We start from the raw sequence: 24,953 nt of genomic DNA, 5'->3' as shown, positions 1-24,953 counted from the left end.
ACATATGAAGAGGTGGGGGAGAGAGACAATTCTGTCCATAGAAGGTGTCATGTTTGTCTTTGTTATAAAGCAAGTGGTTTTAACTCAGGACTTTTCCTGGATTTGAAGGTTTTCATCTTTCATATTTATTCTAATCTTCATTCAACATAATTAGCTTTATTATTTGTGTTGGTCTTAAATGAAAAGGCATCACAGCACTGAATAAAGAGCTTTGGAGTCAGCTGACCTGGGTCCAAGTTCTGAAGATATCACTGTGTATTTTTATGCAAGTCATGCGCCTCTCTTGGTTTTCACATCAGTGTATATTAACTGCCCTACTTACCTCAGATGATTGTTATAGTACATGTGTTTCTATAGTGAAACTGCTTTTATAAACTGTAAAGTACATATAAAATAATGCATTATTGTTATTAACAATAATGGAAAATTGCTGCTCAACATTTTCTAGATCACTCACTATTCTTTCTTAACATTAGGCATTGGCTTGAGCATATTTAGATAGGTTCTGCACTGAGATATTCTTTCTCATTACTTCAGAGATGTAAACATCTTTGTTTTTCCTTAAAATTATGAGAGAAAGCTGCAAACAGCTTCAAGAATTTAAGTACTTCCAAAAATTGGAAACAAACTAGGTACCTTATATTAAGACACCAATATAATAAATTATGGCATGTAAGTCCAATGGAATGTTTGTACCTACTAAAAGTGGTAATTATGAAGACTACATAAAATTATGAAAAACATTTTTTAAATGTCACGTGAAAGTAGTCGAATGCCAATAACATGATCATAACTTTAAGAAAATTGACCTACAAAATGGTAATACTCAAATAATTCCTGTGCTAAGGTAGTAACAGTTATTTTGATTAGTAATAAAATGATGTCATAATGTCTTTTCAATTAAAAAAACAAGAATCAGAGATTTTGGATCATTTGACACGAAGCTTCTTTAAAACAGGTATCCTTAGTTATTCATCTCTGTAGTCCCATTCTCTAGTACCAATTATAAACAGCACCTGTTTAATGCTACTCGGCTTTTGCACACTCTGGTTCCTCTCTCTGGACTGCTCTTCTCCTGGGAGACAGTATAATACAATAAAGCATTTCTGCATTGTGATCTGCTATGACCTATTTCAGAATCACCTGAGGGATCCTCATTAAAAATGTCATTTCCTTGGCCGTATTCCATACCTACAGAATCAGAATGGCTGGCAGTAAAGCCTTGGAAACTGCATTTGTACTAAGTACCCCAAGTGGTTCCTATGTACAAAATGTGAGGACTGTTAACAAAGTGGCTAAGAATTTAGGCTTTTAAGTCAGACAGACCTGGGTTTAAATCTGTGCTGTAGCTACATATTAGCTGTTACCTTGGCCATTACTTTCCTTTTCTATATCCAGTGTCTTTATCTGTAAAATGGAAAAAATATTTTAGGTCTTCTTAAAACCATTGTAAAAAATCACAGAAGTTAATATGTATACAGTGATATATATACACACACACCCACACACAGTGCTGAGAGCATCACTTGGCACAAAGTTAAGCATTTAGTAAAAGTTGGTTATTCCTTCCTTTTCACATACTTGGAAAGCTCCTATGTGTTCTTAAAGAATCCAGCTCTGAATTTTCTTCTTTAATTTTCTGAGCACATGTTGCACGCTATACCTACTGGATTTCTTAACCATTGCATTATCATGAGACAGTTATACAATTAAACAAGAACATGCTTCCTCTCCCGTCTCCCCACTATTATACCTGACCTTCTACATGGCGGGGACCATGGCTTATTAATTCTTACATCATTAGCATCTATTATAATATCGTGTACATAGTTGGCATTCAATAAATATTTCTTGACCTTTCAAAAAGTGTTTACTGTATAAAACATTGTGATATTGTTGTAGTTTACAGAAATAAATATGAATTAAAAAAAGGCCTTGCCCTCAAGAAGCTTATATTCCAGTGAGAAAGACAAAGGCATAAATAATAGCTCTTAAACAAAACAGATTATAATGAAAGTTCGGAGTGGTATACAGAGATGTAAAGATAAATGAAGATTAATGAATGAAATAAGTTATTAGCACTTCTCTTGGGGCCAATAAGAAAGGGCCTTTTGTATCCACTTTGCTCTTCTTTGTGGTAAATGCAGTACATTGAGAGAATAGTGGAAAATTAGGCTATGGAGAGATTAGAGACCAAATTTAGAGATTTGAGTGACGAACTTAAGAGGTTAGACTTTATTTTGTGTTTTGTGGGAAGCCACTAAGTATTTTTAAACAGAAATAACATAAGATTTTGGATGACAACTATCGTAAGAGAGGTCAGAAGGACTGGAAGCAAGGAAGCCAGTCTTTATGCTATTGCAGTAGTCCAGGTAAAATGAGACCTGACATAAGGCAAAGGAAAAGAAGGGGCAGATGGTTAAAGAGCTGAGGGAGGCAGTTGACCATGTCTGGTGAGTATGGGACTAGGGCAGTGATGCTAAAATTTCAAGGTAGAACAACCTCTAAGAGAATGGTGATGCCATTAGTTGAAATATGAATCAGAAAAGCCAGAAAAATGGGTTCTCAATGGGATATGCCCATAGGGCAGCCAAGTTGAGAGAACCCCAGGATCCAGGTAAAAATGTGGGTTTGGTACTCAGAAGAGAGTTCAAGCCTAGAAATGTGGTCATAGACTTGATTTAGTTGAAACTGTGGGACTACATGAGATTGTAATGGAAGAGTCTGCAAAGTGGGAAAAGGCCCACACATCTAAGTGACCCAAAGCAGGAGCAACTGGAAAATCTGTAGCAAAAGGCAGGGCCCTACAGGCCAAAGAGTCCAAGGTTGCAGAGGGCTTGTGCAGAATGAAGACTCAGAAGAAGGCAAGAATTTAATCTCTTATAAGCCTCAAGAAAATGCAATGTTGGTAATAATGGGGGTGAATGCTAGACACAGTTTAAAGCGCGAATAGGAGGAGGAAGCTGTGGAGGCAGTGAGCACAGCCTACTTTTTAAATAAATGTTTTGGTGAAAGAAGAGCCAAATTGATTTCCAAACAATATTTAACTTTCAACTCCCATTTTCCATCTTGTCCATATCTTCTTTTATCCTCTCTTCCCCATTTGGTGAGCCACCACCCAGCAGATTGCATTGTCTGTCTCTGTGGGCTATATATTGGCTGGCCTCCAGCCCTTAACTTAACCATTCCTGCTCTCCAAGTAAAACTTAACATAAATTTAAGCCTGAACTTAACTTCCCTGCCCTCTAAATAAAATCTAACTTGCTTTTTCCCTTTCAGAGAATCTGGGTAGGCACTGACCAAACACATAATCCTCATATCCTCATAGTAGACTAAAGCCAATTTTAGAAGGGCCTTCACTGTTCTACACAGTGGGAAACTAAGGCCAGCGAGGAACAGTCACTTCTGCATGGGGACACCAGCTTTGTGGCAGGCTCCTAGGTAGAACCTGACTCCTAGGTAGAACCTCTCCTATTATTTCATACCTGAGGCAGTAAACTGACCTTACTGTGTCTCAGTGTTGTTTCTTAATGGAAAAATGACAGCCTTTTGCTTAGAATCAAGATGGACGGTTGACAAAATTATGGCTCAGTATCACTGAGGTATTGTTTTTTTCATTGCACTTATGAGATCATTTTATAAAAAGTACTACCATGTGAGACCACAGAGGAAATGTGGATGTAGTTACTTTGAAGAGGATCCTAAAAATTTCACATAAGCAAAAAGTATAAGTTTCTGAATTATTTTCTTCCAGAATTGGGATAGTAGGTATCTTTAAGGTAGTCCCAGTCTTTGTTCTCAAGGATAGAGCATACAAAACTCAATAAAGATGTACACTTCCCTGTTACGAAAGTGGGGCTGCTTCCTTTCTTCCAGCTATGCCAGAATCTTGTTAAAAGCTTGTAATAATGTAGAGGTGAACTGTGGAGACCAGCATCTTTTACTGCATTTTTGACTCCAGAGTCTCCGTTTATCTCATTTGAGTGGATCCTGACAAAACAAGATACTAAATAAAAAAAGCATTACAGGTAGGAATTTACAACTAGTTCAGACTATATACACAGGCAATTAATTACTGGCTTAGTGGTGAGGAAAAAACTAGAGGGGAGACCACTTCCACTTTCATAATTCAACGTAAATATTTTTAACAGTGAAACTTTACAGAAAGTGATTGATCAGCAGCCAACTACACATACTCATGGCCATCCTAGTTTGGTGTCCATTTCATTTCAGGCTCAGTGCATACAGAAGCACCTGAGTCTCAACTGGGAACTGATTTAGGAAGGAGAGGTTTTGGATGTTTCTGTAAACCTGGAATCAAAATGAGTTGCCTGGTGGGAAAAGGGAGTATGACTTTAATTAATGAGGTGAGAGGATATAGTTGAGAATCACAAGTTGGAATTCAAGTTAATTGAATTCCTAATGTGGGCCCTGAGCTGGTTATAGGACTACTCTGTGCCTCAGTTTCTCCAGTGTGAACATCCTGGGCATCATTCTGACAGCCTAAATTACTGGCTCAGGAACACAAGTTATTTTCATTGGATACACATACTGAGTGGGAGAGTGAAAAGCTTTGATGAGTACAACTCACAAATAAAATGGTAAAATCTTACACAGTTGCCTTCTTGAATTTCTCTTCTAGGATCCAAAATCACTTTCTTGGGTATGTGAACATTTTTGCAGCAATTCAGGCTGTAAATTACCTGGCCTACCTGACAGTTCTCATAGCAGATTCCTACAACATGGGGTCCTGAGTACTTTGGGCCCACACAGCATTTTATGTATTAAACACTTAATCTATTTTGAATATAGCTGTAACAGCATTGAGTGTATATGGGTCTGAGCTCTGTAGCAGCAAGTATCGCAATACTCCTCCTAGGCAGATCAAGGAATTGAGGTCAATCAGTGATCAGCCTGTATTCTTAGAGTGAGATTATACCAAATACTGGATATCAATTTAGAAGTTGCAGGGTTTCATTCTGCGCTCTCTCCCGTTTGCAGTTGTACTTTTGTGTGATGTGACCAAATGGCACAGATGGTGTAATGTGTGTGATCTTTAATGTTTCTCATTTTTGTCCCTCCACAATTCATTCTCTGTAGCATCCATCTCTTAAGGTTCACTGAGGCACTGTAAAATGCATAGAGTGAGATGGGAATGAGATTCCCTGCTGATAAACTGGAAGTAAGCTGAAGGCATACTGGGCCTGTAATGGAAAAATCAGAGCTAATGTAGAATATTTTTGAAGAGTCTTATATTTTGTAATTATTGCTTTCTTTGGGGCAAAGGAGAGAAAATTGAATTGAATGACAAAGGGCCATGTTGTTTTGTATAGTTTTGTGCAGTACAAAATCAATGAGCCCCCAGGGCAGCCTGGACTCAACAGACAACCCTCACTGATCAGATTTCACTCGTTTGTGTAGTCAAGTCATTCATGAGTGTTTATTATTCAGATTTATCTGCCATTGCCCCCACCCCATCACCTTGCCAACTTGTATCTGTTTCATAAAAGCTGTTCATACATTCTACCTGTTCCAAGTATATAAGCCCTATGGCAGCACTGGATCAGATGTTGCCTTTTCTCAGAATCTTTTACAGACATATGGAATATGTACTACGTGCCTTGCTCTGTGCTTGGCCCTAAAGATACAACTATCCGCTTGTAAGATAGACAAAAAAATGTTGGAGGAGGGAGGAAAGGGGGTAAGGGTTGAAAAACTGTTGGGTACTGTGTTCAGTACCTGGGTGATGGGATCAGTTGTACCTCAAACCTCAGCATCATGAGATATACCCAGGTAACAAACCTGCACATGTACCCCCTGAATCTAAAATAAACGTTGAAAAAAATTATAAAAGACAAAAATTTTTTAAAGATAAATGTGATAACTGCAATAATAGAGGTATGTACGAGATATAGAAGTAACACAGAAAGGGGGTTTAGGGTATTTAGCACTTACTCTCTCTGGCAAAAGTAATGCCTGAGAAGGGCTTTAAAAGAAGTAGGAATCCCTCAGGCAAATGAGGGGTGACAAGGAGCCCCAAACTGAGAGAACACCTGGAGGGTAGAGTGGGTGGCTGGCTGCAGATAGCTCAATATAGTAAGAGCAAATGGAACACAGGTGGGAAGTAGGACTGGAAAGGGAGGCAAGGCCAGGACTTTCTCCTATGAGGATAAAGTGGAGCCGCTAGGAAATTTAAATAAGCGGGAAATACCAACGGTTGTTTTTTAACGGCTCTGTAGCCATGTGGAAGGTGTATTTGAGGGGATCACATTAGAGGCAGGGAGACCAGTTGGACAACCAGTTGTGGTTGTCCAGGCAAGTGATGAAGGCAGCAATAGAGATGGAGAAAAGAGGATAATTTGAAAGTTATTTACAAGAAAAATCAGTAAGAGTTGGTAATTAATTAGCCATAGGGAGTGAAGATGCAGGAGAAATCCAAAGTGAATTTGATTTCTCATCCAGGTACAAAGTCATTCATCAAGAGAGGGAGTACTGGGAGAGCAGTGAGTTTGGTGGGAAGAAGAGTTTAGGTTTGGTTATGTTGAGTTTAAGTAATCTATGGATTAGGATATATATGGGAAGAAATCAAGCAGGTCATTGTATAGATGAGCCTAAAGCCCAAAGACAAGTGTCCATTACAAATGTAGATATGGAAGTCAGTACTGTATATGAGATGGTTGAAGCCATGAGCAAGCTTGCCGAAGAGAGTGTGCCAATGAAAAACTAGGATGGAGAGCAGACCCTCCAAACACCAGCACTTGAAGGAACCTTTGGGAAAAAGGGTCAAGTGAAGAAGAATGGGTAACACCATGCCATTCAATGACAGATTAATTCCATGGTCATATTATCCAGTTTTGCAAAGGTCCATCTTTCCCCCAGCCCTCTGACCTAGTTGCCTTAAACAGAGTATCTGTTGTTGAGATTGCATCAAGAGGTATGTCCCCTCACAGGTCCCAGGCTTCGTGGGCATTCTGAAAGGTTCGGTAGTGTTAGACAGCACTATCTTCTCCCCAGCTGTTTTTAATGGGACTTTATAGTCAAAGCCCCTGATGGTCTACTTTTTAGAAGTTAGCTGTCTAGGTTGAAATTATTACAAACATAAATGCTTTTTAATGACAAATTTGCCTCAAAGATGTGCAGGGCAGTTGTCATGAGCAACATGGAAAATGAGCCCCTGAACCAAAATGTATGTTTAGAATTAAACTTTTCAGGTTGTGCATGAGGAACCATTTTCAAGTTCTGTTTCCCTGCTAAGATTGTAAATGTTGGGTTCTTTGACCCAAGTCTGAGAAGGTCTCAGGAGAGGGTAATTTGTCTTTGATTCTGGAAGACAGTATGTTGTTTCCCCTCTCCCCCAGTTTTCCAACAGATGATTTATCAGTGGTTGGAGGGCCCCCACCCCTGTATTTAGGAATCTGGTCAGAATGCTTCAGGGTGCTGTGTCTTACAGATAGGAAGTGCTCAGGAGCCGTGAGATACTTGTTTGAATGCTCAATTGATAATGAATTAATATTTTTCCTTTCCCTTCTCTGTCCTCACTGATCTTTATTAACCCAGACAAGCACCCAGTTTCCCTTCAAGCCTCTGTTTTTGCAACAGTAGGTTATTCATGTTGGTGCATATGTGTATACCAGCTGGCTGGCTGTCCCTTTTGATGTCCCTCTGACTCCTTTGGAGAATAGCTCAAGCAGGCATTTCCTGTGAGCCGGCAAATGGGCGAGGGTTACTGTGCCCAGGATGGGCTTCTCTTCCTGCCTGTGCTCTTCACATGAGGAGTTCCCTTGGCATGCATTTGGTATTGCCACCATCACAGAAGCAAAAACTTATCCAGAAAGAGGCCCTATGGTGTATTTTACAAGAAGATTCAACCTTCAGCAGCCTGGTTTTGTTCTCCTGCTGCAGTTTATAAGTAAATGACTCCTGGATGTTGATATTGCAGCTCCCTCTAGTGTCACTGTGGCTCAGTCTCTCATAGCATTTTTCTTTCCTTTCAGAAAATATAGACAGCACAGAATCTGCCAAATTCACATTTTCAGTAGATTTTCCCAAACATAGCCAAGACAAATATGAGGTGATTTTTCTCCTATTAGAAAAGGGAATGTTAAATGAAGATGGGGGACCATTCCAGTTCTAGTTTATTTTTATTCCTATTTTTAAATTTTGGGGGTCCTAGGAGGAGTCCTGAAGTAATCATTTATAGATTAAAGAGTAGCTGGCGTGAACAAGTAGAATCTTTCTTGAGATTCCTCCTGTTCATGCCAGCTACTCTTTATAAAGAAGGAATGTGAATTCTTTTCAAGAAAGATAAATGAGAGCCAAGAAGAAGTTACTTTAATCCATGATATAGAAAATACTGGTAAGGGCAGAAGGAAAAAATTTGGCAGAAAGAACCCTATCCATTTGTTCTGAAAAAAATGGCTTGTTTTCTGAAATAACTTTTGAACTAGAAATTTATTATCTGAAGTCAGGTCATTTTGAGTTGTTTTTTTTTTTTAACTAAAGGAGTTATTAATATTTGAAAAATGGCCACAATGTGGTACCTAGAATAATATAATACTCCTACCTAAATTAACATCATTGCAGGCTCCATAATAAAGATTGATGACATACCCATCAAGGACAGTCCTATTATGGAAATCTCCATTGGTCTGTGTTTGGGTTGTAACTGTTTTCAGGGTTATGAACCAACTGAAATCACTCTTTTTCCCTCCTCTTTTACACTCTAGTCTTCTCCCTTTTGCCTTTGCTCTTAAAGCTAGAGTGACTCATTATTCTTCAACCTGTCTATGTATTATAAAATGAAGAGATAAGAAAGTGCTGCCCACTCAGGTTGGCTATCTAGGGAGACCATTTTCCTTTAGAGCATCCAAAATAGTGGAACAATTTATCATTTCTTCTTCGTAAATCACTTTGATCCTTTATCTCAAGTAGATCTGTGAAGCTAAACATAAATTCTTATTGTAGTATCCACACTCTTATCTACTCACAAAGCTCTGGAAGACCTTATAAAAATGTATGTGTCTGTGTGAATGTCTAGATATAATTAGAATATCACAATTCAAATACAAGTCACAATTAGAATACCTTCTCTGCTTCTAATGTTAAACTACAAGGTGAGAAATTGTTTTTCAGCCTGACTTGACATAGTTAAATCTAGACTTGGCCAAACAATTCTCTCTTGTAGCTTTAGGTTGCCCTCTCTTGGTTTCTAACATACTGCTGGTGTTAACTTGTTTGTCAAGGCTAACCCTGGCTTGGAGTTACTGAATGTTAGCAGTTTCTTTTTGCCTGTCCTCTATCAAACCTGTGATCAGAGAGCCTCACTGCTATGGCAGGTGGCTGTCAGGACTCAAAATAAAGATCTATTTTTCTGTTTTGCTCATTGTTTCAAAAAATTAGGATTCTCTAAGATTGCTTTAGTTTGACATTTGCAAGTTGTTAACTGTTTTAGTCATTATCGGTGTTACATTTGTACAACTTTGTAGTTTACAGGTGTACTGTATATGCTTGATCCCAATTAATCCTCACAACTGCCCTGTGAAGTAGATTTCAATGTTCTTTATATTGTCCCCTTTAATAGGGAGACTGAGACCCAGAGAAATTAGTGAAATGCCCAAGGTTATACAGCTAGTAGCAAAACTAAATCCCAGGCCTCCCAAGCCCTTGGAGAGTGTCCTTTTTTATAATGTAACAGCTAGAGTTTAACCATCCAATCTGATCCAGCTAAATTTGGATGTATTTGATAGCATTTTCAAAGATTGAAGAGTTGAGGCCGGGCGCGGTGGCTCAAGCCTGTAATCCTAGCACTTTGGGAGGCCGAGACGGGCGGATCACGAGGTCAGGAGATCGAGACCATCCTGGCTAACACGGTGAAACCCCGTCTCTACTAAAAATACAAAAAATTAGCCGGGCGAGGTGGCGGGCGCCTGTAGTCCCAGCTACACGGGAGGCTGAGGCAGGAGAATGGCGTAAACCCGGGAGGCGGAGCTTGCAGTGAGCTGAGATCCGGCCACTGCACTCCAGCCCGGGCGACAGAGCGAGACTCCGTCTCAACAAAAAAAAAAAAAAAAAAAAGATTGAAGAGTTGAGACCCTTGAACTTTCATTCCAGAAGACGATGTAATATTCGGCAAACTTAACTGGCAATGGGGTTCATGGTGCCATGTGCTGGATCCAACTCCTGTGCAACTAAACAATGACTAGTATAGAATTTTTAAATACCTGGTAACACTTAAATGTGAAATATTGCCAACAGTGCAGTTATAAAAATAACAAATGTTATGATTGATGAGCATATAGGATTATATATTATACTGCATATACTAAGACTTCGAGAGCTTTCCAGAGATAATATTTTCTGAAAGATATATGTTTGAACTTGAACTCAGGCTGGGGACGTCTGTTCAAGACCAGAAGTTTGCTTAAAAAAGAAATACTTTGTATATCCTCAAACTGAATTAGATAGAGTAGAAGACTTGAAGGAAATTGTGCTTAGGTATAGATTGATTGATTGATTGATTGATTTCCATGGCACTGGTCACTGACATCAAACCTCTTTAACTGTAATAAATATGATAAACTAGAGAATAAGAGAGAGAGAGAGAGAGAGAGAGAGAGATGCTTTTTTCCCTTGAGACTCCCTTGCCTTTGATTTGTTTTTGTTTTTGTTTTTTTAATGTATTTGAATGGAAATCAGAATGTGCTGCTTCTCAGAACTGGGGACCCATCTGAATCCTCCTAAGAATGTATACATTTTTCTTTTTAAATAAAAATTACTAAAAATTGCTTTTTTAAAATTTGCTTTTCTGTATTATTGTAATAAACACGCAGTGTAAACACTACAGAGAGTGCATGTTGCTGGAAGCCTTTGATATTTGTAATATGTGGCAGTGTGCCCCTGCTGAGGAGGGACAGCAGAGAATGACCCTCAGTTAACAGGGCTGTGGAGCGGACTCCAGGCCAGACTATTATGATCCATGAACTAGTATTAGAGACTTGAGTCTTCCACTGTCAGCCTCTCTATAGCATGAGGATAGCCCATTTGGGGGTGGTTTTACTTTTTGGTTTGATAACCCCTTAGAGTAGAAATACAATCATCACAGTATATAGAACTCTTGGCTAACTTTTTTTGATCAAAAAATTCTTCCTTGATCCATAACCACTTAATAAAGTTCTTTAGGAAAGGTCTTATTGCCTCAATAGCGGGTGTTAAATGAGGCCTGTTAAGAGAAAGCATAAAACTCAGACAACCGCCATTGAAATGATGGTTTTGTTCTGACTAGGTCAGACCAGTGACTCTCTCAACCCTACCAGTGATCCATGAGTGCCAGTGTTGTGACCATCACAATGACATTCACTGAAAAGTTAGGAAAACCCACAGTTTACCTGGCCAATGTTATATCCCTCTCCTTCCCTGTGAGATGTTGACACAAAGGGTGATGGGTGATGAAATAAGGTATTCTGGTCTCCATTATGAGTCTGTTGGCCCGCTCTATCAGTCTGGGCTACAAACCTCTACAGAAGTAAGTGAAAAATTATTTCATTGTTGTTCTGATGAGGTGCAAGGTTATAGTGGAAAGAGCAGGCTTTGGCATTACACAAACTTAGGTTTGCAAACATAACCCTGGGCTTTTTTTCTTTTTTAAATTCTTAGATCCTTAATCTACTTTGAAAGGTTAATGTGAGGACTAAAAATGGTACACAGAAAGTGCTCACCACAGCCTGGAATGTGTAGACAACCATGAGAAACGGTTACCACCATTATTATTGTCACTTAACATGGGGCAAGCCTTGCTAACAACTTTACTATATGATCGTTTGTCCCTAACCAGTCACCTTGTAGTTAATCCTCCTGATACATCATAAACATGGTTATGAGAGTGTGAGTTTTAAATTGTTTTATTATCTTTCAGATCTGTAAGAGCAAAGCTAAAGAATCTCAGCAGTATTATCACAGCTTGGCTGTCCGGCAGAGTCTGGCTGTCCATTTTAACATTCAGCAGGACTGTGGTCATTTCCTTGCTGAAGTCCCTAACCGTCTGCTTCCCTGGGAGGATCCTGATGACCCTGAAAAGGAAGAGGATGACATGGAAGAGACTGAAGAAGAAGCCAAAGGAGAAACGGATGGGAAAAACCCAAAGCCCTGTTCTGAAGCAGCATCATCCCAGAAAGACAGCCAGGGAGTCATGAGCAAGAAGCAGAGGAGCCATGTTGTAGTCATCACCAGGGAAGTTCCATGTCTCACTGTGGCTGATTTTGTGCGAGACTCTCTAGCCCAGCATGGGAAAAGCCCTGATTTGTATGAGAGGCAGGTGTGTCTGCTGCTCTTACAGCTATGCTCTGGTCTTGAGCACCTCAAACCCTACCATGTCACTCACTGCGATCTACGCCTAGAGAACCTGCTACTTGTCCACTACCAGCCTGGGGGCACTGCCCAAGGCTTTGGGCCTGCGGAGCCCAGCCCCACCTCATCTTATCCCACTAGGCTTATAGTGAGCAACTTCTCTCAGGCCAAACAGAAGAGCCATCTGGTGGACCCCGAGATCCTCCGGGACCAGTCTCGCCTTGCCCCAGAGATCATAACAGCTACCCAGTATAAAAAGTGTGATGAGTTCCAGACAGGCATCCTTATCTATGAGATGCTGCACCTACCCAACCCCTTTGATGAGAACCCAGAGCTGAAGGAGAGGGAATACACACGAGCAGACCTGCCTCGCATCCCGCTCCGCTCCCCCTACTCCCGGGGTCTGCAGCAGCTGGCCAGCTGCCTCCTGAATCCCAACCCTTCTGAGCGGATCCTCATTTCAGACGCCAAAGGCATCCTCCAGTGTCTGCTCTGGGGCCCCCGCGAAGATCTCTTCCAGACTTTCACCGCCTGCCCTAGCCTAGTGCAGAGGAACACCCTGCTCCAAAACTGGCTAGACATCAAGCGAACACTGCTCATGATCAAGTTTGCTGAGAAGTCCCTGGACAGGGAAGGTGGGATCAGCCTTGAGGACTGGCTTTGTGCTCAGTATTTGGCTTTTGCCACTACAGACTCCCTCAGTTGTATTGTGAAAATTCTACAGCACCGTTAATGTGTACCTGGATGCTGCTTTTACCACATCTTCACCTTCTTCATGTCACCCATGCACTTCCCCTTCCTAGTGCTCACTCCAAATTCAAGGAAAGAAGAAAGACAAACCTCTATCCCTGTCCATGAACAAGTAGGTCCATTCAGAAAGGTTATCCACTGCCCCAAATTGAATGAGAAGCTGAGTCTGTCTTAACTTTACAGAAATTCAGCTGCACAAACTTGCGGTTGCCTTCCTTTGAAACACCTTCTATCCTAATAGAAGAAAATGCAGGTAAAAATGAAAATCCATATTCTTGAAGGGACAGCTTCTTTGGTATGAACTCAGTGAGCCAGTGAGCTGTGTCCATTTCTTCTATAATTCTGGATATCACCTATCTTTTTAGCACCGAGTATTTATTCTCACTAGCAGTAGACAGACTTAACCAGTCTCTACCATGACCCAGTAGACTCTGACAACAGACTCTTCCTTTAAGGTGTCAACAACTGACTTACTAGGCAGAACTGCCATCTTTAGCATCAGCCCAGTTTTGGTTACCAGGGACTATATCCTTTGTTCCAGGAGAGAGTAGAAAGAAAAGGAGAGATCCCATCCTTGGGTCATCAACCCATTTTCATTGCCATTATCTGTAAGTATGTGCACTGCATGGAGGACAGCCCTAATAGTCTCCCCTCTGCTGCCACTGCCTGATTCTCTACTCTGTCCCCACTTGCCAGTGATGTTTGGATTTATCAGCCACTTGTGGCCCATTACAGAGCTGACCCAAGGTGGTGTCACCAATGCCTCAGCAGGGTGGAGTGCAGTTCAGAGCTTATAAATAGCTGGCAGGGCATGAGGAGATGATTTTCTTGCATGTGCAATTCTCTAGGGGCCATCAGGGAACAGAGTTTAAAGTACCCTTTGATTACTGTCAGAACTGTCAGCATTTGCAGTTTTCCCCTGAGCAGTAATTGGCCAGCTCCCTTCTATCAGTAGCCAGTGTTAACTAGTTTAGCAAATGCTGTAAACAATTGCCCTGAATGAAATAGCTGTCGGTGGAGCTCTAAGATCTTACAGGGCACAGTGAGGTGGGCTGTTGGGATGGCCGTAGGCAGGGGAGGGGAAGAAGGCCACTGATGAGACTGCTGACCTCCTTAGAATGTTGACCTCTTTTAGAGAGACTGCCTCCCAGTGTAAGTGGCTCATTGTTCCTTCTGACTCTCTCTAAAATGGCTCTGGAGGACAGCTCACGAGAATTCTGATTGCTGAGGTGGGTGATTGAGAGCTGTTCACCATGTGTGCAGCCTGTGCTCCCCTCCTATGGATATATGTGCAATTTTTGTATGTATTTTTTTAGCTGTATATTACAGTGTTTATGTTGCAACTTCACCTGAAGCGAGTCTACAGAAACCTTCCCCCTTCTTCCCTTGGCACATATTTGCGCTAAGAGATGAGCGTTCCTTCCACTGGGGGGTGTGTGTGTGTGTGTGTGTGTTTGTGTGTGTGTATACACATGTGCACCTGTGCTTGTTTTATTCAAAACTGTGAGTATGTGTTTACTTTGACCTTGAAATCCCAAGAGTCACTCGAACAATGTGTGTGTACACTTGTGTGCCCATGTGTGCGTGCACACGCATGCTGGAAGTAGAGGCCACGCCTCTAGAGAAGCAACCTGTGGCAGGGTTGACAGACATGTTCTCTGTGCCTAGTGAGTGAGTGAGCCCTGAGGCCCCTCATCTACCAGTGCAGAGTTTCCTTAAAGCCAAGACTGATTGTGCAGTATTACTTACATAGCACATTAGTGGCCTTGGAAATTTCTAAACTTTTAACATTTTTAACAGCCTTTCATGTGATTCATGTATATGAAAGAGGATCAGGAAAGGAGAATAATGTATTTTATTGTGCTCTTATTATTTTTTTAAGTGATTGGAATATGTGAGGCTCTATATGGAGAATGTCCTTATCACCTGGCCAGCAATATAGGATTCACAGGGAGGAAGGCTGGTTAGCCCACAAAGAGTCTTGCCTCCTCTAGCCAGAGTGCAGGGCTCTGCTCCTAGGAATGGCCATGGAGTGGGCATGCTGCTGCAGGCCAGCAGTCCACTCTTGGTATCCTCTGGCACAGCCGCTCCTTGCCTTGAAGGTTGGTGTTTGGTTCATCTTAGTATAGACCATGTGCACATAACTCCTTGCCTGATTATGCACTGAAGTGGCAGCACACAGACCACTGACCATGTCAGCCAGCATATTCCCTTAACCTCCCCCACCTCCCACCTTGCAATGGCTTGCATATTGAGATATACCTTCTCAATGTCACGTTCGTGGTGCCTTGCCCATGTAAATTTGAATGTTGACTGTTTAATAAGGTTACATATTTAATGCAGAATGTTCCCTGGTCCCTCTATTTGTTATGTCTCTACATATCTTTTTTGTTCTTTCTTTCTTGCTCTTTTTCTGTTATGATTTGGATCCAGTCTTTACTTTAACTCTATGGTATAATAAGCATGGACACCTCCACTACCATTATCTTACAGCACTGGTAAACCAAGCACCTCTTCACATCAGATGTTTTTAGTACTGTTTTTATGTTCAGATTTGTTAAGGGCAAAAGATGAATGCAAACTAGCCAGAGAAGAGCCTCAGGCTTCCCAGAGACAGGTGGCTAGATTAATTTTTCTCTGGGTGATGGCCAAAGAATGTGAGGTAGAGAGGGAAGGGGGTGTTACAGGTTAGAGCAGAATAGAGAAAGAAACTATATTTCTAGGCAAAAAGTACTACATGAGTTGGTCTTCAGAATATTTTTCCAAAAAAATGAAATTCAGTCAGTTTAACATCACAAATATTTTTCGTTTTAATTGTGGTAGGAACTTTGAATTTGTTCATCAACTGGAAAGAAATCCTACCCTCTGTAGACACATATACACACACACATTTTATATATATACATATATATATGTTTGAATTGTGACTAGTATAGCACTTTACGTTTTCTCAAGTAACACGAAGTTATTGCCTTCAATATTGATTGGAAATTGTTTTCTATTGAAGTCTATACTATAGAGTTTTCCATTTATATTGAGAGTTTGAACAATTAAGCTCCTATTGGAACTTTTCCTTAAGCCACATGAGCATGAACAATCTCTGTGACACTTGGGTGCTAGAGAAACACAACAGTGGCTAAAGTAGCCAAGAGCAAGACTGAATGTATAGCAGAGTGCCTTGTTAGAGTGGTAACCTAGTCTTGGAAGCGATTCAGTGGATGTTTCACAAAGAGGACTAGAACTTCAAGAAGCCTCCTGTGCTGGCTGAGGTGAGCCCTTTTGGTATATGTACGCTACTGGGATGCCTAGAAGCCAATTCGTGAAGAATAACAGCAGGATGAGAAAAAGAGTAACTGTAACCTGTGGAACGACAACATAAGAATCACCAACCCCTAGGCTGAGCTAGAACTGGAAGCCAGGAATATGGCAATGAGTTTCAAGATTTGCCCTCAGAAGATGAACTGGGTGAGGTATGGGTTGGGGTGAGGGCACAAGCACTCATCCTATCTACCCTGCTGCTGTTGAGGAGCTAGAAGTAAAACATATTGGTTAGGATTTTAACAGTTGGAGTAGCCTCCCATTGTCAGATTAAGGGGGGGTCAATTTTGCTTCCAAACTCAGAATAAGTTTGTAAACGTGGGAAAGTCTAAGCCAAGAGAGCTAAAGCTCTAGAAATACTCATGATATTTCTGGGAGTAAAACTACCGAAAATTATATCTTAAAAGTTTCTAGTAGTATAAAGTTCCCAGGCCAGGCGCAATGGCTCACGCCTGTAATCCAGCACTTTAGGAGGCCGAGGTGGGCGGATCACCTGAGGTCAGGAGATCAAGACCAGCCTGGCCAACATGGTGAAACCCCGTCTCTACTAAAAATGCAAAAATTAGCTGGGCGTGATGGCGCGTGCCTGTAATCTCAGCTACTCGGGAGGCTGAGGCAAGAGAATCGCTTGAACCCAGGAGGTGGAGGTTGCAGTGAGCCGAGATTGCGCCATCACACTCCAGCCTGGGAGACAAGAGTGAGAGTTCATCTCAAAAAAAAAAAAGATTTCCAGGAAAGATCTTTGGGTCCTACTAAGCTTCTCAATTTTGAGTTACAAATACTTTAGTTCTGGGAAGTAACCTGACATTTGGTTTTGCTGGAATTAGGGTTTTCACTAGATTTCGCTGTAATTAGGATTTTCTCCTAGATTTTACCAGCAGTGATCTGAAAAAGTACAGGCTAGTCCCAGAAATAGAGATGGATTTAGGATACTACACTATATTTCAAATGATTCTAGATGTGTAAATATAGTATGAACATTCTTGGAGAGGGGTAAGAAAAACTGGACTTCCTGGGCCAACCCTGGCATGTTTTTCTTTCCCGTCACTAGTTAATAGGGATTGAAAATTCTGCTCCAGGCTAATGAGTGAACAGGATGGCTGCCCACAAAACCAGGTTATTAGTTTTACCTCATTGAAGCTCATATTCTCAAAGGCCCAAAGTGCTGTGCCGAGACAAATCCAAGTGCTGCTCCTGCCGAAGTGCGCACTGAAGTCCAGCTGTCCGTGCTTACAACAGTGCCGAAAGTGGGGATTCCATGGACCAAAAACGCTGCCGTAAGGGAGGCCAGAAGAGTTGTAGTGCAAGATCCTGGGAGAGATTATACCAAAGAAATCCAGCCTTTTTATCCGATGCTTCTAAGATGATGAGGGTGAGCTGTGACAGATGGCGTGGGAGGGGAGTTCACATACATTCCATGTCAAGGCATTTAGCTGATAAATCCATCCTCAGAAAAGCACCTTTTTAAAAAGTCCATTTTGTGTATTAGAAGAAGATGATGATGATGATGATAATGAAAGCCCTGGCAGATACGAAGTTCCTCAGTATTTCAGGAGAAGGAATTCTTCCATCTCCCCTTGACATGACTGTGGCTATTATCCAAACCTCAGCTTGAGAACATCGTATCAATATAATACTGAGAACGGAGGATTTTTTTTAAGGGATATGGTAGTTAATAGGTTTGTTTAAAGAACTCTTGGGAAACTTCTTAACAAATTGTAATTGTTTTTATAAACCTTCCTACAGAGTTGTTTACCATTCATCATCACCATCATTTAATATCTATAAGTGCCCAGAATGTACAAGGTGCTATACAGCTGTTAAACACCCCTTCCCTGCAACTGTTTAAAATTAGAATAGATTTTTGCATCACCCATTGCTAGAAGCTTTCCCCACCTAGGTGGGCTGCGAGGGCCTGCATTCCCAACATCCCATTACATGTTTCCCACTCCAGAAAGTCTCCAGGTTTATTCCAGCTTTTTATCTTGATGTGTCCCATACACCCCCATGGTTTGGTTGGTTTTGTTTTGTTTGTTTTTTTAATCAAGAAAGTTTCAGGGAATCAAAAGAGGTCAGAAATTTTTTAACCTAGCAGAAGTACAGAGTCATATATTTTGCTACGAATATTGTTGTAGTACAGAAAACCCACTTTGCCTGTTAGTGTGTGGATAGTATGTGTGTGTCCGCACTCGTGATAACTTGAATGTTGAACCAGACATAGGGTTCGTTTTTGAAAGGTTAAACCACACCGCTTCAGGAACTTGCTCCAAATACTACTTGGTTATCCCTTCCTTTACCAGTTAGAGCTAAAGAGTGTGATGTGTGAACACACTGGGTTGGGATTTTCTGTCGAGGATATGCAGGGCATTTTGGCATGAGGCAAATACAGAAGCAAGATTTCATCCTACTTAGTGATTTGAATCATGACAGTCCTCATTCCAATCTCTCTTTAATTCTCTCTGGCCCTGCCCACACTCTATATTTGAAAATCTTGTTTTTGCTCTTTCCAGAGCTTCACCCCTCTACTTACATATTGTAAAGTTGTATAAATCTATCATTGAAAGGTCCCCTCTGCCACTAGTGGCGCCACCCTTTGGTTTGCTGTGGTACTTTGCTGTGTACTCTGTGGCATCATGTTACTGTGTAAATAAATTCATTTTAATACACACTAAAAAACAGACAAATGCTTGTCCTTTCGGCGACTCTTCCACACTGACATGCTGAGGAGGGTTTGGTTGCAGACATGGTTATGTCTTGTCCCCCCAGGGTAGGTGCCCTGTCCATAATGCAGGAAATGATGGCTTTCAGCCACTGTGCCTTCTGCACTCTGGGTCCTCATCCCTTGCTGACGTGGATTATATTTCTCTTTATTCCTTGTCTAATCTGAGGAAATCAGGCCCCAAAGAGAAAGCAAAGGCATTCTGCTTTTCCCAGACCTCAGGAGGCTGCAGGTTTGCTGTGTGAGATCGCCCCCTGGTGAGCAGTCACCTGCAGGCTTCCTGGGTTTGTACTGCATGTTGAGAGGCTTGGTTAGATGGCTCTGGCTGACCCTCTCCGTGGAAATCAGAGCTGTTCAGGTAATGTGAGCGGGGGCAGGGCATCATCTGCAAGATTCACATGCCTTTGACACACAGTGATACACAGGGGCCTCACAAAGGCAGACAAGCTAATGTGTGGACACTTCAGCAGCACAGAGGAGGCTGCCTGGCTTAAGCAGGAGGAGTCAGCAGTGGTAGCAACAACTGCCGCATTATTAGAGGAGAATAGATGAAAAGGCAAACATGTAAATTCTAAATTTAGAGCAGATTTTAGAGCACCAAACCCTTTACAGTGGACACTGTCTTTTCCACTAGCAAGCACTCTGGAATTTGCAGATGCTGTTTTTAAGGCATATCCCAGAAGAGTGGCTGCCAGACTTGAGGTTTATGTTGCTGAGGAGCAACATAACAGAACACATGTTGGTGTGGACCCAGAAGCTCCCTGTGTGTTGCCTGGGCCCAGGAGGAAGGGTCAACGGCAAGACTGACTAGACAATCCCCAGGGACACAGGCCCTGCCTGCTGCAGCTGTGTAGCCTGCTTGCTGGAGAAGAGCCTAGGGAACTTCCCTTCTAGTTGTCAGCTCAACACACTGGCTTCTGGGGGAAAGGAAGCAAAGAAAAAAGTAGGCAGTTGGGGTTGGGAGGTCACATAAACAGAACGCCCCAGGACCAGGCTGCTGTGTGAAACTCTGCTGGCCTGAGTGGTCACCTTGTGTGCCAGGCCAGATCTCACTAACGCAGGACTCCATAACAATTGCTTTAGTACTGACTGAGTGATTACATTAAATATTAAAAGCTAAAGGGGCCAGTGCCCTTATACAAAGGCTGAAATGTAACAAAAGCCCCACTGGGAGTTTTGCCTAGACCTTTCCTGGGCCTTGAAGCATGACAAAATAACAAAGGAATTCTTAACAGGACCTGTTTAGGATTAAACAAGTTTATTGGGGGTCTGAAGGAACTCCCCACACCTCCGTGATTTAGCAGGAGACAAGATAAGGGTAATCACCCCAGCACTTGGACCCATTTAGATTAAGTAAACTTACCGAGGCTCCAGAGGAAGGTCTTCAAGACTCAGACCTGGCCGGGCGCGGTGGCTCAAGCCTGTAATCCCAGCACTTTGGGAGGCCGAGACGGGCGGATCACAAGGTCAGGAGATCGAGACCATCCTGGCTAACATGGTGAAACGCCGTCTCTACTAAAAATACAAAAAACTAGGCGGGCGAGGTGGCGGGCGCCTGTAGTCCCAGCTACGTGGGAGGCCGAGGCAGGAGAATGGCGTGAATCTGGGAGGCGGAGCTTGCAGTGAGCTGAGATCCGGCCACTGCACTCTAGCCTGGGTGACAAAGCGAGACTCCGTCTCAAAAAAAAAAAAAAAAAGACTCAGACCTTAGTTATACACTAAAAGAAGTTGGCTGGGTGTGGTGGCTCACACCTGTAATCCCAGCACTTTGGGAGGCCAAGGCGGGGGAATCACGAGGTCAGAGACGGAGACCATCCTGGCTAACACGGTGGAACGCCGTCTCTACTAAAAATACAAAAAATTAACTGGGCGTGTTGGCAGGCACCTGTAGTCCCAGCTACTCGGGAGGCTGGGGCAGGAGAATGGCATGAACCCAGGAGGCGGAGTTTGCAGTGAGCCGAGATCACGCCACTGCACTCCAACCTGGGTGACCGAGCGAGACTCCGTCTCAAAAATAAATAAATAAGGCCGGGCGCGGTGGCTCAAGCCTGTAATCCCAGCACTTTGGGAGGCCGAGGCGGGCGGATCACAAGGTCAGGAGATCGAGACCACAGTGAAACCCCGTCTCTACTAAAAAAAATACAAAAAATTAGCCGGGCGGGGTGGCGGGCGCCTGTAGTCCCAGCTACTCAGGAGACTGAGGCAGGAGAATGGCGGGAACCCTGGAGGCGGAGCTTGCAGTGAGCCGAGATCGCGCCACTGCACTCCAGCCTGGGCAACAGCGTGAGACTCCGTCTCAAAAAATAAATAAATAAAAATAAATAAATAAATAAATAAATAAATAAAAAGTCACTTATGTCTTTAGATTAATGAACACTTACACGTAGACATATAGCTTAGAAGGTATATAAGATCTGGGAAACGGTAATTTTGAGTTGACCTGGCGATAACTTCCAGGCCTTCTCCCTGTAACTAGTTACAGAAATAAAAATCCCTTCTCTCCCAGTTCATCTGCATCTCGTTATTGGGCTGCAAGAATAAGAAGCCTGACTCCCAGTTTGGTCCAGGAACACCTGGAGCCCTGAAAGGATACAGGCCAGTGGATGGTGGGACCAGTTCAGGATTACCCAAGCCAGACTCTACGTGAGGTGGAACAAGGCCAGAAAAAAACACTGAGTTTCTATTCTTCAGTGGGATTACTTTGTCCTTTGGTGTAACTGGAGAGCCTGGAGGTAAATTATCCTATTCCCCTTCCCCATTACATCACCCAGCATGGGATTCATTCCTGAAGATTCCATTAGTGGTCCTCAGTGACACCATCCTGTCTGACTCTGGGTTGTCCAGAGGCAATGGGCCACCGACATTGGGATGGGGCCTGTGGCAGCTCCATGCCTGCAGGGTGTTGTCTTTCAACCTAAGCCACAGAGAATCTTGATTTCTTTCCTGCCTGGAGAGAATTGGTGTGGGGAACTCTCCTTTGCCTGGGGTTGTAAGTGTGTACCTTCTGCTCCAGGAGCTCTTTGCCTCCTCTCCAAGGCCTAGAAAATTACGCTTCCTTTTAAGTGAGCTCGCACTCTGTTCTACAAGGGAAGGAACTTCATTAGTGCCATAGGAGCCAAGAACTGCAGTTGGCAGATCACAAGTTGTTGTTAAGAGCAGCTCAAGGCAATTACAGCTGAAACTTAAAAATTGGATTTCACACTGGGCGGGGGCGGGGGGGGGATAGGAGGGAATTTGTTGCCAAGATCCAGTTCTCTGAAATTTGCAAACCTCTAAAAGGAAATAGGCTTTTTGGACACAAACTGACTTCCTTGAGATCCCAGATAAACCTCTGTACAGGTATGTGCACACACACACACACACACACACACACACACCCCAATTAATGGCTCCCTTGCTGTCTGGGAAGTACATGGAAGCAACCAGAAAGCTAAGTGATAATGCTGTGAGGGCTTCTGAGGAATCTGCAATTATGAGGACCAGGGTCCTCTAGAGAAGTAACTCTCATACAGGAAGTGGAGGGTATAGGGACTCGGGTTTTCCCCACCAGGACCACCCATTGCTCACCAGCCCACACTTGAGCTGGAGTCAAAGATAGAGCAAACACCTCCAAGCCTATGGCTCATCTTTGCCCTGTAATGGGGGATGGGAAGCAAAATGTACCTCAGGTAAAGAGAATGTGGAGGGATAAAGTCCCCAGGCCCCCCAGGGAGGGGCAAAGTTGAATGCCTTGAGGAGCTGAGATGCTCCTCTTCCAGGGTAAAGGAGTCTGTCTCTAGAAAGCCAGCCTGGGGGTGCTTTCCCATGAACTAGCTTAACAGCTTAATTTTATCTTCACAATCCGGTGAGCTGGTTTCTAGAATTATCCCCATTTTACCCATGTGAAAACAAGCCAGAGAGGGTTTGTTTGCCCCAGATCCTTAGTAAGGGAGCTACGATTTGTCCTCCAGCAGCCTAACTCCACCTCCCAGCTTCCTGGAGTGAGGGACAGTCCTCCCTCACTCTCTGGCTGTCACCCCAGTATCAGTGGCTTCTTGGTGTCCAGAGAAGAAAATCCAATTGCTGAGTCTATGTCCTCCACCTCTCATGCTTATTGCTGACCAGACATTGCAGCAGCCCTACTCTCCAGGCTGGCCTGGGAAACATGCATTGAAATTATCTGCGTCCGCATCGTTCCTGTTCTTTTTCTCCCTGTTCTTCAGGGCCCCATTCAGCCAAGAAGCTTTTGGGATGATATCCATCTGAAATCACCAACTCACTGCCCAGCTTCAGCTCCTAGCCTGGTGTATGTGTGTGTCTGTGTGTGTGCACGTCCCTTCTTGTGAGCTCCTCCAGGGAGGCCATGGCTTTAGCTGCTCTGCCTGCTGTCCTTGGTGTCTGACTCAACTAGCAGGAAGAGAGGAGGAAGAGAACCGCCCCTCGCCGCTCCACTAGGCCAGGCCCTGGTCCAGGCTTTCCCACACATTACCTCATTTGATCTCTACTACAGCCATTTTACAGAAGAGGAAACTCAGAGTGGGTAAGAAACTTGCCCAAAGCTGCATAGCTGGTAAGTGGCAGAGCTGAGATTCAAACCTAGGCCTGAAGCCAGTTGTCCCCACCACCATACAAGTCTTTGTCTATTGGCTTGTTTTTGTGCCAGTGGATAGGCCCAGGCCTATGGGTGTTTGCTCCAACGGTGACAGACTGGGGTAGCCAAGGAGTGCTTCCTGATGTGGGCAGAGAGTATGAGTGAGAAGAGAGGGTTGGCGAGGCTGAGCAGTCAGATCTGTAGCTTACCTGTAGGGCCAGCACCTTTCCCTGTCAGACCTTCACTGAGCTCCTGTAGGATGAAAAGTAAATAACCAAGAAAAAGATTTCAACACATACAACAGATATAGGGTTAAAATTCTGAGTTATAAAGAGGTGATACAAATCATTAGGAACATAAAACACTAATAGATGAGAACAGAGAAATCATGGACGAACCCAAATGTTTAACCTTTCTAGAAACAAGAGAAAAATCCTAAGATGGCATATCTAAAAAAATTTTAACAGCTTTTTCTGATTGATTATAAAAATAATACCTGTTTACAGTAGAAAATGTGGAAGGTAAAATTGACCCACTAGGTCACCATCTAGAAATGACCACCATTAACATTTACTATATATCCTGCAACTGTTGTTTACTCTGCCTTTTTCTTTTTAAATTAAGATCATATTGTTGGCATCTCATTTTCCACCTATCAAATTAACAAAGCTTTTTTTAAAGCTTATACTCCATGTTGGTGACAGTGTATACAGTTCAGTCAATGTTGGTGCAATTGAATTCGATGGAAAGGGGCTTGATTCATCCTGTCCTGGGGTGTCGGGCAAGGGCTGACCCCAGTAGTCAGTGTGGTGGTGGGTAATAGAGATTTCAGATCTCCAAGGTCAAAGTGACAGAGTCACCAGGGAACTTTTCAAAAGGAAAGACCACCCAAGTCCAGTGACTCCGAGACCCCCTCCTCCCCAGGGTCCTTCAGCTATCCTGAGCTTGTAAGGGGCCTCTCTGCCTGAATCCAGATTTAGCTCCAGGTTCCACCTCTGACAAACTGTGTCCTCAGCCACTCTCTGAGCCTTGGTTTTGAAGGGGATTCCTACCTCAGAGGGTCATTGTCAGGATTAAAGGACACAGTCCAGCAAGTGTGTTTAGTCCACTGCCAGGCAATAGTAAGTGCTCAAATATTGTTAGATCAAAAAGGCAAACTCTGAGTGAATATTTACTTTCTGCTTTTATAACCAAGGACTCATCAGGGGATTTCTGCTGAACAAAGGCACTGTGAATTCAAATCTCGGCCTCGTA

At 42.8% G+C, this 24,953-nt stretch overlaps 1 protein-coding gene across 17 annotated transcripts in view; it reads left to right on the top strand.

The window, feature by feature from the left end:
- The window catches only part of PEAK1 (pseudopodium enriched atypical kinase 1), a 305,159-nt gene extending 286,073 nt beyond the window's left edge, over positions 1-19,086 (top strand). For all 17 annotated transcript variants that reach the window (XM_015142802.3, XM_028851202.2, XM_077940025.1 and 14 more), the window contains one exon: positions 11,912-19,086. In XM_015142802.3, the coding sequence (XP_014998288.3) occupies positions 11,912-13,075 (1,164 nt within the window). In that variant the 3' untranslated portion in view covers positions 13,076-19,086. The remainder of the gene's footprint in view (positions 1-11,911) is intronic.
- The last annotated feature ends 5,867 nt before the right edge of the window (positions 19,087-24,953 follow it).

The sequence above is a fragment of the Macaca mulatta genome, chromosome 7 (genome assembly GCF_049350105.2).
Source record: "Macaca mulatta isolate MMU2019108-1 chromosome 7, T2T-MMU8v2.0, whole genome shotgun sequence".
NCBI lineage: Eukaryota > Metazoa > Chordata > Mammalia > Primates > Cercopithecidae > Macaca > Macaca mulatta.
This window is presented reverse-complemented; position numbering and strand designations above follow the sequence as displayed.